The 14,679-nt window shown below is 31.6% G+C and overlaps 2 protein-coding genes across 2 annotated transcripts; both read left to right on the top strand.

Annotated features, from left to right (window-relative positions):
* The first annotated feature begins 1,159 nt into the window (after positions 1-1,159).
* On the top strand, positions 1,160-4,339 carry LOC140893390 (rac-like GTP-binding protein RHO1). The gene is made up of 7 exons (XM_073302453.1): positions 1,160-1,623; positions 2,207-2,294; positions 2,444-2,553; positions 2,673-2,736; positions 3,563-3,627; positions 3,731-3,796; positions 3,899-4,339. The coding sequence occupies exons 1-7, from the start codon at positions 1,525-1,527 to the stop codon at positions 3,998-4,000; spliced, it is 594 nt and encodes a 197-aa protein (XP_073158554.1). The 5' UTR covers positions 1,160-1,524; the 3' UTR covers positions 4,001-4,339.
* A 945-nt stretch (positions 4,340-5,284) lies between these two features.
* On the top strand, positions 5,285-6,324 carry LOC140887582 (ubiquitin-conjugating enzyme E2 10-like). Its single transcript, XM_073294918.1, has 4 exons — positions 5,285-5,432; positions 5,568-5,695; positions 5,778-5,882; positions 5,959-6,324. Exons 1-4 carry the CDS (start codon positions 5,363-5,365, stop codon positions 6,100-6,102), a joined length of 447 nt encoding a protein of 148 aa, XP_073151019.1. The 5' UTR covers positions 5,285-5,362; the 3' UTR covers positions 6,103-6,324.
* Positions 6,325-14,679: the final 8,355 nt, after the last annotated feature.

Below are 14,679 nucleotides of genomic sequence, written 5' to 3'. Positions count from 1 at the left end.
AACCGAATTGTCAATTGCGGTTCGGTTATATTATAATTTTTTTTGTTGCGGTTTTATATGTAAAATCATTTTCGCGGTTTTCGGCGGTTTTAAGCGGTTGCGGTCGGTTCGCGGTTTTTTTAATGATAGGTAAAATGAAAAAAAAAATAAAGCTATTCAAATTATTAGAATAATGAATGAAAACTATAATAAACAAAATAAAACTAAATAAAATAACAATCAAGCGACAAAATAAAGTTAATCAACTATAGTATGTTTAGGCAAGTTGATGATTAATATTTGTATAGAGAAGTAGTAAATAGATTATGAAGAGAGAAAGAAGGGAAAATTTTTTGAAGAAGAGTTGAGAGAGAAGAGAGTGGAGGCGGCATAGGATCGAATCTATTGTGTTTAATGTATATACAATGTTCTATAAATATAACCCTAATTAAATACCACTATACACGGCGGTGCGGTGCGGGGCGGGGCGGTTTGGGCCAAAAATTATAACCGAACCATAGCGGCGGGGCGGTTTTTATTTTTTTTTAAAACCGCGATTATTTCAAAAAATGAAATACGACGGTGCGGGGCGGTGCGGGGTGGTCGGTTCGGGCGGTTTTTGAAAAAATGTGATCACCCCTAGTGAGCAACCATTATGTGTACTTACGTGTGCACCGCTGCGTGACATTATCTACATTTAATAGACAAACACCGCATCAGTCGGTTCACACATAAGTACACATGATGGTTGTTCAATATATCAAAACTCTATATATCTCTACTATATTTTATAATAGTTGAGGGTATTAGAAAAACTATTTTTTGGTGTGGCATGAACACACCAAAATTTCTTTGTTATTTTGCCCATGTAAATTTATACAAAACTTCTACACTAAAAAAACTCAACCACTTTAAAAAAAATTTATGTATATATATACTATATTGCACATGCAACGCATGTACTACGTCACTAGTATAATAATATAATATAAATATAAACACGTAAAGTGTGTCATGAATAGAATATTTGGTGTCGTGATGTCTAAGACAAAAACAAACAATGACGGCCCAAAAACTTTAGCCATGGATATAACACGTGGAGGCCCATTAAGAGGCCCATATGAAAGAGTGTCCCGAGAAGAAAGAGGAGAACGATTCAATGGCAGTGTTTGGCGGGTAAATGCAGTTATTTTTTATGCACAATTTCCTCTCTTCAATCAAATATTTTCTCTAGATCTCCACCCCCCGTGTCCTCCTTTTTCCTCTTGCTCTCCTTCTTTGCCAATTAGGGTTATGGTTGGGAATTGATGATCTGCCACACTTTTTTTTCCATTGAAGGGGTGGAATCGATGGGGAAATCGAGATTATGTCAGGCTTTTTTGAGCATGAAATTGATGCATTGATGAATGTGTGATTGGGTGTTCTTCATTACTTCCTATTGCGTCAGGTCTTCTGGAGAAGATCTGAGTGGGAGAGAGATCGACCCGGAGAGAGAGTGTGTTGTGTTTTGTGTGCGTCGAAAGGGGGAGTTTTCATTTGCGCAGAATGAGCGCTTCGAGATTCATCAAGTGTGTCACAGTAGGTGATGGTGCCGTTGGCAAGACCTGTCTCTTGATTTCCTACACCAGCAACACCTTCCCCACGGTCTGATATTTATTTATATATATATATATATATATATATATATATATATATATGAATTGGACTCTCTGTATTTGTTGTTTCTGGATGATTTTTCGTTCTGTGATCTGTTTAAGCATTTATGATTTCTTTGTGATTTCCTTTGTTCTTGAGAAATAAATTGAAATGACAAATATTATGTTGGTCCTGCATTTCCCTGTCCTGTGTTAATGATTTTGATTTGGAGTTAAATAATGAGCACATTTTGAATCCGGAGTTGATATCATTGATGGGAAGTCGAATGATTTTGTGAAGATCCCGTCTTTCTCTAATTTTTCTTTGTGGTGGAGGACCTGAGGTGCAATTCTCTATCTTTTTGAAGAATATCCTTGTTAGATCAAGAGGAAGAATGTGTATCTTCATGCTTCACTGGTGTATGTCATGTAGTAACTGCAATAGTTGTCTTCAAGGATACTTGATTCTCCTATTATTGTGCAATCATACCGCGAATATTTTATTCAAATTGGATTTGAATTCGATGCTATGTTGTTTTCCCATGAAAATTTGTCATCATTTTTCACCTGATTCCCATTGTGAAATGAAATAGGATTATGTGCCAACCGTGTTCGATAATTTCAGTGCAAATGTGGTTGTCAATGGAAGCACCGTTAATCTTGGCCTATGGGATACTGCAGGTCGGCACTAGACATATCTTTCATGAATTACTAAAGCTTCTTATACATTTTCTGATGTTGTTAATTGTCTTTATAATCTTAGAAATCCATGAACATATGTGTATTTTTGTTGTACTTCAATGAACTTGCATTTTCATTTTATTGAGCAGGACAAGAGGATTATAATAGGTTGAGACCTTTGAGTTATCGTGGAGCTGATGTTTTCATTTTGGCATTTTCTCTTATTAGCAAGGCCAGCTATGAAAATGTCTCCAAGAAGGTGATGACTCGATCTCTGTTCATTTGCTTTCTCTTACTTTGTCGACTTCCTTCTTTTCCCTTCTACTCGCAGCTGCCTCTTTTTTCTTGATGGAGTATTTTATTTTCTAATTTTGCCAGTGGATTCCTGAACTGAAGCATTATGCCCCTGGGGTCCCTATAGTTCTTGTTGGAACAAAACTTGGTGAGATTTTTTATTCATATGCACCCTCTAAACTGACGCCACCGTAAACAACACAAGCAACAACATTAGGTATTATACGTGAATACAGATGGAGAAAGATGCCCTTGTAAGTCACGGCTAAAAGTCGTAGGTGTTGATGATCTTCGATGCTTAACTTCTGTGCTCCAGCTATCCAAACAAAAACTGTATCGAGTAATATCTGGCCAGTAGTTTTTAAGGTAGTTTTATTTGATACAATTTATATCCAATGAAAAATATGGCGGAAAGTATGATTTAGGCTACTGTCATTTTATTGCTGTCACTGTTGTTTGTGACATTTGACCGGCTAAGATGTAACACTGCTGGTGTTTTTAATTTGATGTTGCCATGTTTCCCCATTAAATATTAATTTAGAAAAACATCTTCTCTGGATAAGCGGACTGTAGAAAAAAGAAGCTCAAATGGAATTAGTTTACCTCTGCTGTTAATGGTTTTGGTGCTTGGGTACGAATTCTACCATCTTCTTGAAATTTGATTGCTATGTTTCTTTTTGCACCCTTTATGGGTCTGTTGTCTACACAAGTCTGTAAAGCTTCGTTCATTGAGGAAGCTTTTGTGGACAGTCATTAGCATGTTGATGAGATGTGAAAGGCATTAGGGTCTGATTTCTTGATATATCTTTTCTATGTTTATACATCCCAGTGGGTTCAAAAGTAAATAAATGACCTAAATTTAAATATTTTACATGTTGGGGAAAAAAATCTCTTGTGGATAGGCAACTAAATTTTTGTGCATAATTTGGGAAACATATTTTATTTATTGATTCTTTAACATTTTTGGGGATTAGATCTTCGGGATGACAAGCAGTTCTTCGTGGACCATCCAGGTGCTGTACCAATCACTACAGCACAAGTGAGCCTATTATGCCTGACCAATATCACTTTTCTCTTGGTGTCTTCTGATTTGTACGCAAACCTATTTCTGAACGTTATGTCACTCTCTTTCATAATTGAAGGGTGAGGAGCTGAGTAAGATGATTGGAGCTCCTGCTTACATCGAATGTAGTTCGAAAACGCAACAGGTATGTACAGGACCCTGTTTTCCTAATTCTTGTCTCGTAGAAAACTTCTTTCAAGATACTTAGAAGCTCATATTGTCCTATTTTATCACTTGTTTGCCACAGAATGTCAAGGCAGTTTTTGATTCTGCCATTAAAGTTGTGCTCCAGCCACCCAAGCAGAAGAAAAAGAAGAGCAAGGCCCAGAAGGCATGTTCTATATTGTGATCAGCACTAGAAGAAGGATAACTGTTCGTCAAATGCCATTTTCTCCCAATTCCCCTTTCTTTTGCTTCTACCTCAATCCCAATGATCTGTGAAAGTAATGGTGGCTTGGATTCTGTGTTCATGATCTCTTGTGATAGCTTTGGCTTGGATTATGCTAGTGAATTTGATCTTTGATTGCTAAGTCGCCCTTTAGACCACTTCGTTGTTCAAATTTACTTCAATTAGCTTTCTCTTATGTATGAAGTATGAACTAGGCCAACAGTTGTGATTCTGTTTAACATAACAGGTCTTGTTACATTCTATTTTCAATGTAATCACTTTTCCATGCTTTCGAATTCACGTTATTATTTTTAATTTGGATACATAAACTTACAATCTTTCGTGTACTTTTAATTTTTTTTAATTTTTAATTATTTAATTTAATTATTGTGACATTTTTGAGAGAGAGAGAGAAGTTTTGCCTCATATGATCCAAATCTATCAGTATTATTTCATCTAATTTTTTGTATGTATTATTGAATTATTATGTATGTTGGCACTTGTAGGATTCCTTGGCTTTAACAAATCCAAGATAATCTTAGAACTTCTATTGCCTAAATATTAAGCAACACTCTTTCTAATTTTATACATCTGATTGTTCTTCTCCTTGACAAGAATGGAATAAAGTTTTGGTCAATTTATTAAAGGCTAAATATTAGATTCCGTGGTTAATGGCGATCCACTCTTGATGAATACAATATGTGTATTGCGTATAAATCTTGAAGAGAACCTTTAAAAGTGGACAATTCTCTCCTTTACAAATTTGTACTACACGAATCGAATTTGAACCGCTGGATTTGGGCATTTCCAAGTGTGTTTCTTGGAAATCTCTTCTTCGCAACTTCGCAAGTGGTACTTATAGTGATAGAGAAATTTAAATGAAAGTTTATTTTGTCCTTTTTCTTTTAAGATATTGCAAAATAATAAAACTTTTTTTGGTTCTTTGCATTCACTTCTTCTGTATTTAATGTATTTTGAACTCATATCCTATATATTATTAATTTTCAATATGATAAGGAACGAGAGTGTCAAATATGTTAAATATAAGGTTGATGAATTAAAATTTCTGAAGTTCCTTTTTCCATATTTTTCAGCGCCGAAAGAAGGTATCACATTTTTTAATGGGAAGATTTTCTAGAAGTCAACTGGAACCTCTTTTTCAAGAAGAAAATGTAATGGTCACTTTACCATAAGGAATTTATACCATGAACAAGCCATTTTCTCCACTCTCTCGTCCCTTTTATATAAGCTTGTGGCATTAATGCTAAGTTTCATATCCCAAAGTCGAGATTTTCCTACATTGTGAGATTTTAACTTATAACAATGGCTTCAAAAAGAATTCTCAAGGAACTTAGAGAATTGCAAAGAGACCCTCCTACTTCATGCAGTGCAGGTTCGTGATATTATAACATAATTTACGTCGAATTTACTTCACAAGTTCATGTACGTTTTGAGGTCTCACTCTTAGCAGTCGTCAAATAATTCTCGACAAATCGAATTTATTTTGTTTATAAATGAAATGAATCAGGTCCAGTTGGTCAAGACCTGTTCCATTGGCAAGCGACAATTATAGGACCAAATGAGAGCCCCTATGCCGGTGGAGTTTTCCAAGTTACTATCCATTTTCCCCCTGATTACCCTTTTAAACCTCCAAAGGTGATTTAAATTTTAGTTTCAAAAGTTTAAAAATTAAATTTAGTTTTCCCAGAAAATCTATTAAATTGTAATTCAAGTGCAGGTTGCCTTTAGGACCAAAGTTTTCCACCCAAATATTAACAACAATGGGAATATTTGCTTGGATATACTCAAGGATCAATGGAGTCCAGCTCTGACCATATCCAAGGTATTTTGTTATCGAAAATGGGAAAATTAAACTTGTAATTCTTTTTTTATAATAATTTTGTTTATTGCGTGTTTAGGTTTTGCTTTCGATATGCTCGCTGCTCACCGATCCAAATCCTGATGATCCATTGGTACCAGAAATCGCTAACATGTACAAAAGTGACAAGGCAAAGTACGATTCCATGGCTCGCAATTGGACTCACAAATACGCCATGGGCTAACGCTGATTTTGCTTCCATTACTTGGAAGTTATATGGTTTCAATTTGCCCTTCAAATAACACATGAGTTTATTTAATGCCAATTGTAGAAAGTTTTGCTGGATTCATGATATCCTACAAGTTGGGAAGATATTGTATAATTAAATTAAACTAATGTCTTCACACACGTAATGTGTGTGCTTATAAATTATACGTTCAAATAATATTGTTTGTATTTTAAAACATTATAGTTTGTGAGATGCAAAAATTGATTGGAAAAAACTTTATTTTTATTTTAAAATAGAAAATAAATCAATCAAGTTGTTAAAAATTATATGGTGACAAATTATTTTCAAATATTAAAACTCACCAAAATATGACAAAATTAATTGATTATATATAATTAATTTAGGCTAAGTTTATTAAAAAGAGCTTAAAAGCTGTTTTATGAGCTTAAAAGCTGTTAAGACTTATTTAAAGATGTTGATATGTTTGATATTATAAGATCTTATTATTGTCAAAATTACCAAAAAAAAAAATATAATGTTATGGAAATAAGGTTTCGAGTTATTCATATACGAAAATAGTTTTAGAATAAACTTATATTAAAAAATAAAAATATTTTAATATTTTAATTTAGAAAAATTTATGTGATTTGGATTTTTTTAAAAAAATTAATATTTAATATTTAATGGATGTAGGATATGATGAGAATTTATAAAAATATTCAAGGATATATTAGAAAGATAGAATGTTAGAAAAAGATCTCTTACTTTTTAAAAAACAGCTTATAAGCTGTTTGGACAAAATTTAAGAGTTTATAAGCTCTAAAACAGGGGGAAAATCCCGGTTCAGTCCTAAATGTTTGAACGTTCCCGGTTGGTCCCAAATATTTTCCAAAAATTCCCGATTCAGTCCTAAATATTTTTATGTTCCCGGTTTGGTCCCAAATATTTTTAAAAATTTCCAGTTCAGCCCTAAATGTTTTAGGTTCCAGATTCCGTCTTCAATATTTTCTAAAAGTTATCGATTTGGTCCTTCCATCTACAAACAAAGTGTGATAAAAAAAAACTTACAAACAAAAGACAAAGTTAAATAAAATAATAATAATAATAATAATAAATGAACAAGAATTTCTTTCAAATGAAAATATAATATAAATTATGCAAAATAAAATTATAGAATAAAAAAATAATTAAACCGTGCAATCTTATAGTTAAAAAAATTATCAATCACAAACAAATAAACAAATGTTTTATCAAATAACTAGCATTACTTATTTTACAAAATATTTGAAATTTTCAACAAATTTTTCAAGAGAATAATACTTATGGTTAACAATTGAGAAAATATAATGAATTATTTAACCACTGTTGAAGTAGTGATATGAAATTAAGTTTTATTTAATAGTGAATTTTTCTCAAATACTAATTTTTTTAAATTATAAAAAGAGTTTTAAAAAGATATATATCTTTTTCCAACCTCCAGATTTTTTCTTAAATGTGTAAGCATCGTGAATGAAAATATAACAAAATTAATAGAAATGTGAAATAACATCATTAAATTTTAATTCCTCAAGTTTCGTTTATTTTATTTAAGTTTTTATTTTGTAGCATCATGAATTTAATATTTTCATTTTGAACATTGTGTAAAATTGATTTAAATTTGGATAAAAGCTCTAATAAATTTGTGTTTTATTTACAACTTGTTTAATGTTAAATATATAATAAATAATATAAAACTCAATCATAAATGATATAACACTATGCGGTGTTAGTTTTAACACACGAGTAGATGGAAGGATCAAACCGGAAACTTTTGAGAAATATTTGGCACGAATGTAAAAATATTTAGGACTAAACCGGGAACTTTTGGGAAACATTTAGGACCAAGCCGGGAACGTATAAACATCTAGGACTGAACCGGGACTTTTGAGAAACATTTAGGACCAAACCGGGAACGTCCAAATATTTAGGACTGAACCGAAAATGTGTCCAAATATTTAGGACTGAACCGAGATTTTTTCTCTAAAACAGCTTATAAGTTGTTTTGTAGAGTTTATAAAACTCAGCCAAACATCATCTTAGTGGTATTTAATAAGGGTATATTTGGATTAAAGGGCAGTTAATAAGGATAGATTGAGAAGTTCACACAAATAATGATGCTAATGGAACGGGTAGGGGTCTGTCAAACCCCCGTCATAACAGGCGGTGTTTTTTTTAAAAATAATAATAATAATAATAATAATAATAATAATAATAATAATAATAATAATAATAATGCTAATGCATTTTTAGCTTTATACGTATAATAACGTATTGATATTTACACGACTTGGTGTAAACTTCAAATGCTTATTATATATACTAGCATAATCGCACACGCGTTGCGTGTGTATAAAATCATACAATATATTTAATATTGTATGTTATATATAAATATTATTTTTTCAATAATATTTAAATTTATTTTTTAACATTTATAAAATAATATAAAAATAAATTTAAATTTTTTTTTATCAATTTATCTTATCTACAATGTTTAGTTGAGAAAAATATGAAAATTTGAAATATCAAAATTTCAAAAACAAAACAAATAAAAATAAAATTGTAATATTTATATTACATAAGGGCAATTTTGGCAATTTAAAAGATGGTGTCTAAGGGGGAGATTCTTTATATATATATATATATAATGTTCTTTTATGGTGCCCAACATTATATGCCCACTTCATGCTCACCATGTACAAGTCAACTCATCTATTGTACATGGTGGGCATGAAGTGGGCATATAGTGTTGGGCACCATAAAAAAACTTATATATATATATATATATATATATATATATATATATATATATATATATATATTAGTCTTATTTATATGTGACCGTGTATATATATAAATTTATTGTGTTAATTAATTTTCGTGTTACGTTTAGGGTGATATCATAAATTAAATATTCAAAATTTTAGATAAATATTAAATAATATTTAGTAATTTAAAAAATTTAAAAAGAAGACAAGATATGCTAATTATAAATAAATTATCTAAACTCTTAACCTTATTAATATCAGAAAAATTATTGTGAGACGGTCTCACGAGTAAATATTGTGAGACGATCTCTTGATTCAGTCAGTTGTGAAAAAATATTGCATTTTATGGCGAAGTTGATACTTTTTATTCTGAATATGCGCCTAGTTGACATGTCTCAAAGATAAAGATTCGTGAGACCGTCTCACAAAAGACATTCGTTAATATATTGTCCGTATAAATGAGGATGCAATTGTAATTTTGATTTACGTTTGACCAATAAAGATTGTACTTCAAATATAGTACATATAGATTTCAAGAATTTGGTAATAAAGTATAAATTTATATTAATTTTGAAATTATAAGTATTGAATTGTTGCAGTGAAATTTGGCATAGTGAGAGTATACCGGTGTGAGCATGTGCGGATTGATTCGGCTTGATAAAAATTGAAATCAATTCAAGTCCATTAATAATTAAAAACCAAACCCGTGTTTTTGGTTGGGTATGATTTAGATGGTTGATTTTAAATTTTGTTTTTTTAATGAATATTTTTATTATTTTAAATACAATCAAGATTTCTAAACTATAGTATTATAGGATAAAGCAATAAATCTGATGATATATCTTTATTTATATTTTAGAGATATATCATAATATTGCATAGATATTTATAATTCTAGTTGACTTATACATTAAAATTCTACATTGAGAGACACTCTCTTCCTATAAATGAGGGGCACTCTCTAATTCATAATTCTAGTTGACTAATAATTTTTTTACAACTCTTTTATATGCTTTAACACACTTTTCCATACGCTTTTCATATCTTTTCTATTGAATCCTATACTGATTTGAGCATCGGACATCTCACATGTTTTTTTTGATACACAGAAATATTTTGGGATAATTCAGCTCGGTTTATTGAAGAAATTGGTTCGTTGATTATTGGTTCGAGATAATTTATTTGATGTTAAATTTTTGAACGCATCAATTGGCGCCGTCTGTGGGAACGAAATCTATTCCCATGTGCTCTCTACGGTTGAAGAAAAACGAAGAAAAAAAATTAGGGCTATTCGTTTCTCCGTGTTGAACAAAAATCCGTGCACCGCATCTTGACATCTTGTGACAACCTAGTCAAGCTTACTCGGTAACTCGAGAAATAACGATAAATTTTCTAAGTGTTTTTATTTTTAGAAAACTATTCTTGTTGTTGTGACAAATCTGGAGATATCTCACAATAAATTTTTTATGTGAAGTCATGCGTTTAATTATCCCAATATCGTATTTGATTTCTATTGCCTTGTACCTTTGTTTGGGTTTTTTTACAGACATCGGACATCCAATCTTGCAGTAAGAACTAATTCTATTATAGCGGACATGCAATCTTGCAATAAGGCCCTATTCTACGACATCGAGCGTGCAATCTTGCAATAAGGCCCTATTCTATGACATCGGACATGCAATCTAGCAGTAAGACTCAATCTATGTCTCGACACTTTATAAGTCCGGCCAAGCTCGGCACATATCATGCATTTTGTGATCAACTCAAAAGCTCGACCAAACTTGGTACATACCACGCAATTTGTCGTCAACTCAAAAGTCCGACCAAGATCGGCACATACCACGCAATTTGTGGTCAACTCAAAAGCCCGACCAGCTTGGCATATCCCACGCAACTCGTGGCCTCCCTCAAAAGCCCGACCAGTTCGGCAACGTGTATGCCCATGGCACTCGTGGCCTCCATCAAAAGCCCGACCAGTTCGACAACATGTAAGTCCACACCACTCGTGGCCTCTCCCAAAAGACCGACCAGCTCGGCACTATAAACTCATTAACTTGACAATGAAGACAAGTCCATTAACTTGGCAAAAATCACAAGCCCGACCATCTCGGCACCATATAAGTTCACTCCATCGTGAATGCTCAAAGGAAATTGCAAACAACCAGAATGTTGTCTTTATGCTCTAAAATATAAATTCAATCACTTCAAAGTTCCTCCTCGTTTCACTCGTCGTCACTTCTCTCCGGAAGGTAGTATGGATGATATGAGAAAAATCATATCATATCTTTACTTATATGTTGGAACAACGGAATCCGGATATCTCCATAATGGTATGATATCTTTTCTATACGCTTTCCATACCATTTTTATTGAATCCTATACTGACTTGAGCGTCGGAGTGGCTTCACCTTCGGGCGAGCCATCTCACATGTTTCTTTGATACACAGAAATATTTTGGGATCATTCGGCTCGGTTTATTGAAGAAATTGATTTGTTGATTATCGGTTCGAGGTAATTTAATTGATGTTAAATTTTTTAACGCATCAAAATGAATCTACACACAAAAATTAAAGCAATTAATACCCACAGGGGCATAGACGAATTGGTAAGGCCTGAGGTGACGTGGGAAAAAATTTCTCAGCGTTGCGGGTTCGATCTTCGTGTGGAGCATATTCCCTGCTGAAATACTGTGGGGTATACTCTGGGGGTTGGTCATGTTGCTCCCTCCTTCAGGTCTCTGTCGTTCGTGCGCATCCCTCGATTTAACCCCCGCATGAGCCAATGTGTCTCTGACTCATGTAAGATGGGGTCCCCTTCAGGGTCAACTCTTTTTAAATTAAAGAAATTAATGATGTAATGTATGACAATGATGTCACGAATTTAGCATAGAAAATAAATAAAAATCCGTAAAATGAATGAGAAAATGATTTTTTTCTTATTATCTTGTCCATTTTTTTGTTTTGGTCCATTAAATTTTTAAATTTTGGTTTTGATATACTAACTTTTAATTTTCTGTTATTTTAGTTCAATTGCTGACGTGACAGTTTGTCACGTCAATAGTTAGACCAAAATAATCGAAAATTAGAAGTAAGTGTGTCAAAACCAAACTCTGAAAAATTAATTAACCAAAACAAAAAAATGACAAGTTAACGGATTGAAAAACTATTTTCCCAAATGAATTACTTTGACATCAAAAGTCTCCATAATCACATGCTATCACCTGTACCAAAAAATATATTTGAAAAATAATAATGAGAAATAAATATATTTAAGAATGAAATAAAATAAATTGACAAAAAATGTGTAATGTAATTTTAAGATTTATAAAATAAAAGTTTTGTTGAAAATATATTATTTTATTATTGTTGAATATTGAGTTGTAAAATGTTGAAAATTAGTGTGTGATGATGTAGATGATGATATATTAATTTTTGGACTAATCTCAAATGTGGATCTATAAATAGGTCTTCATTTGTGATGAAAAATACAATTGAGTTGAGAGAAAAATATTATAAAGTGTAGAGTTTGATATATTTTGAGTTTTGGAGTTTTTACTTTTTACCATAAATTTTTACTTTTTTACAACACGTTATCAGCACGATCACTCGAAAGTTCTCTATAATTTCCGACGCTCCAAAACACAAAAAGAAGTCAAAAATATTCAACAAGTAAGTATATTTATTTTATTGTTTATATATTTTTTTATGTATATATATTAATATATAATTTCATGTTATTATATAAAAGGCTGTCTATGACACCGATCTTATAATAACGTGATATGAAATATATTTATTATATATATATATACTAACTATATTAATATATAATTTCATGTTATTATATAAAAGGTTGTCTATGACACTGATCTTATAATAACGTGATATGATATATATTATTGTGTATTATATACTAACCATATTTGTATAATTTCACAATATTATATAAAAGGCTGTCTGTGACACCGATCTTATAATAATGTGATATGATATACTATACCTGACTTTATACTAACTATATTTGTATAATTTCACAATATTATATAAAAAGTTGTCTGTGACACCGATCTTATAATAATGTGATATGATATACTATACCTGACTTTATACTAATTATATTTGTATAATTTTACAATATTATATAAAAAAATGTCTACGGCACCGACCTTATAATAAAGTGATATGATATACATAATTATTTAATTATGATTATCATTATATGCATCGCATGATTATCACAACTGTTTTTTCAACACAATCATTTTTTTTTACCCCCAACGGTCACAAATGGTCATAAACGGCTATTTTTTGCCCTATAAATATGTTCTCTCAAACTCATTTTCAATCACAACAAAATTCACTCTTTCTCTCAAAATATTTTCTCCTCGGTTTTTTTGAAGATGAAGATGATGACTATTCTAAGGCTATTTTTCATAACGATTATGATCATCATGTTCACGAGTCTTGTACTCACCGGCGATTATCCACCACACACTTTTCATCTATTTTTAAACATACTTGTACTCGTCATTTATCCATTATTTTGTATTGTCATATTAATGAAAATTAACTTATAAAATGCATTGTTATTTTTCTAGTACCGCCATGTCAAATTTGACAAAGCTTAAATTCGTTGCTCTCGATATCACTAGAAAAGAACAAATAATTGTTAATAAAAAATCATCAATCCCGACCCAATGTATCTACGGCATTTTCAGAAGCAAATGTCGTAAGTAAAAATGAAAACCAAAATCAAAGGCATAAACTAGATTTTGGTCGAGGCCGAGGATGTGGTCATGAACGTGGACGTAGAAATGATCGCGGTCGTGGTTACGGCCGTGGATATGAAAATAATCAAGATAGTTACTTCAATAACTAATCTCAAAAGAACGTCACGAACCACCCAAAAAGGCAGCATGAAAATATGAGTGAAAATAAAAATCACTCAAAAAGATATGAGAGTGTTTGTTATAAATGTGGCACTCCAAGACATTGGTCACGTACCCCTGAGCACTTATGTAAGCTCTTTAAAGTATCGATAAAGGGGAAAGAAAAAGAGACCAATTTTGTTGAAAACAGTAACCATTTAAGTTGTTCAACTTATTTCAATGCTGCCGATTTTTTCAAATGATTTCGAGAATATTGATTAATATATTGGGTGGGACTGAAATGTAACATGCTATATTTTTCATGCATTCTTATGAAACATGCTATACTTTGCATATATATATTATCCTTGATTTTCTTTATTGCATTTTTTTTGAAGTATGGAAAATGCTATGAGCAAAGATAAACCCATGAAAGTTTGCATACCCGATAGTGGTACAACACACACCATTCTCCGAGATAAAAGATATTTTTTGGAATTAAAACCAACAAAAACAATGGTGAATACAATATCAGGTCCTGTAGACTTGATTGAAGGTTGTGAAAAAGCACATTTTTTGTTACCTAATGGTACAAAAGTTTTGATAAATGATGTTTTATATTCACCAGGATCAAAAAGAAATTTGTTGAGTTTTAATGACATATATTCTCATGGATATGATACTGAGACGATAACTGATGGAAATCATAAATATATGTGTCTTACCACATATAAATCAGGAAAGAAATATGTGGTTGAAAAATTATCAATGCTCCCTACTGGATTGCATTATACACATATAAGGCCAATCGAATCAAATATGGTGGTTAATAGTTCTTCAATATTAATCAATTGGCATGATCGATTGGGATATCCTGGTTCAATAATGATGCGAAGAATTATTGAAAATACACATGGT

The sequence above is a fragment of the Henckelia pumila genome, chromosome 3 (genome assembly GCF_033568475.1).
Source record: "Henckelia pumila isolate YLH828 chromosome 3, ASM3356847v2, whole genome shotgun sequence".
NCBI classification, from domain to species: Eukaryota; Viridiplantae; Streptophyta; class Magnoliopsida; order Lamiales; family Gesneriaceae; genus Henckelia; species Henckelia pumila.
This window is presented reverse-complemented; position numbering and strand designations above follow the sequence as displayed.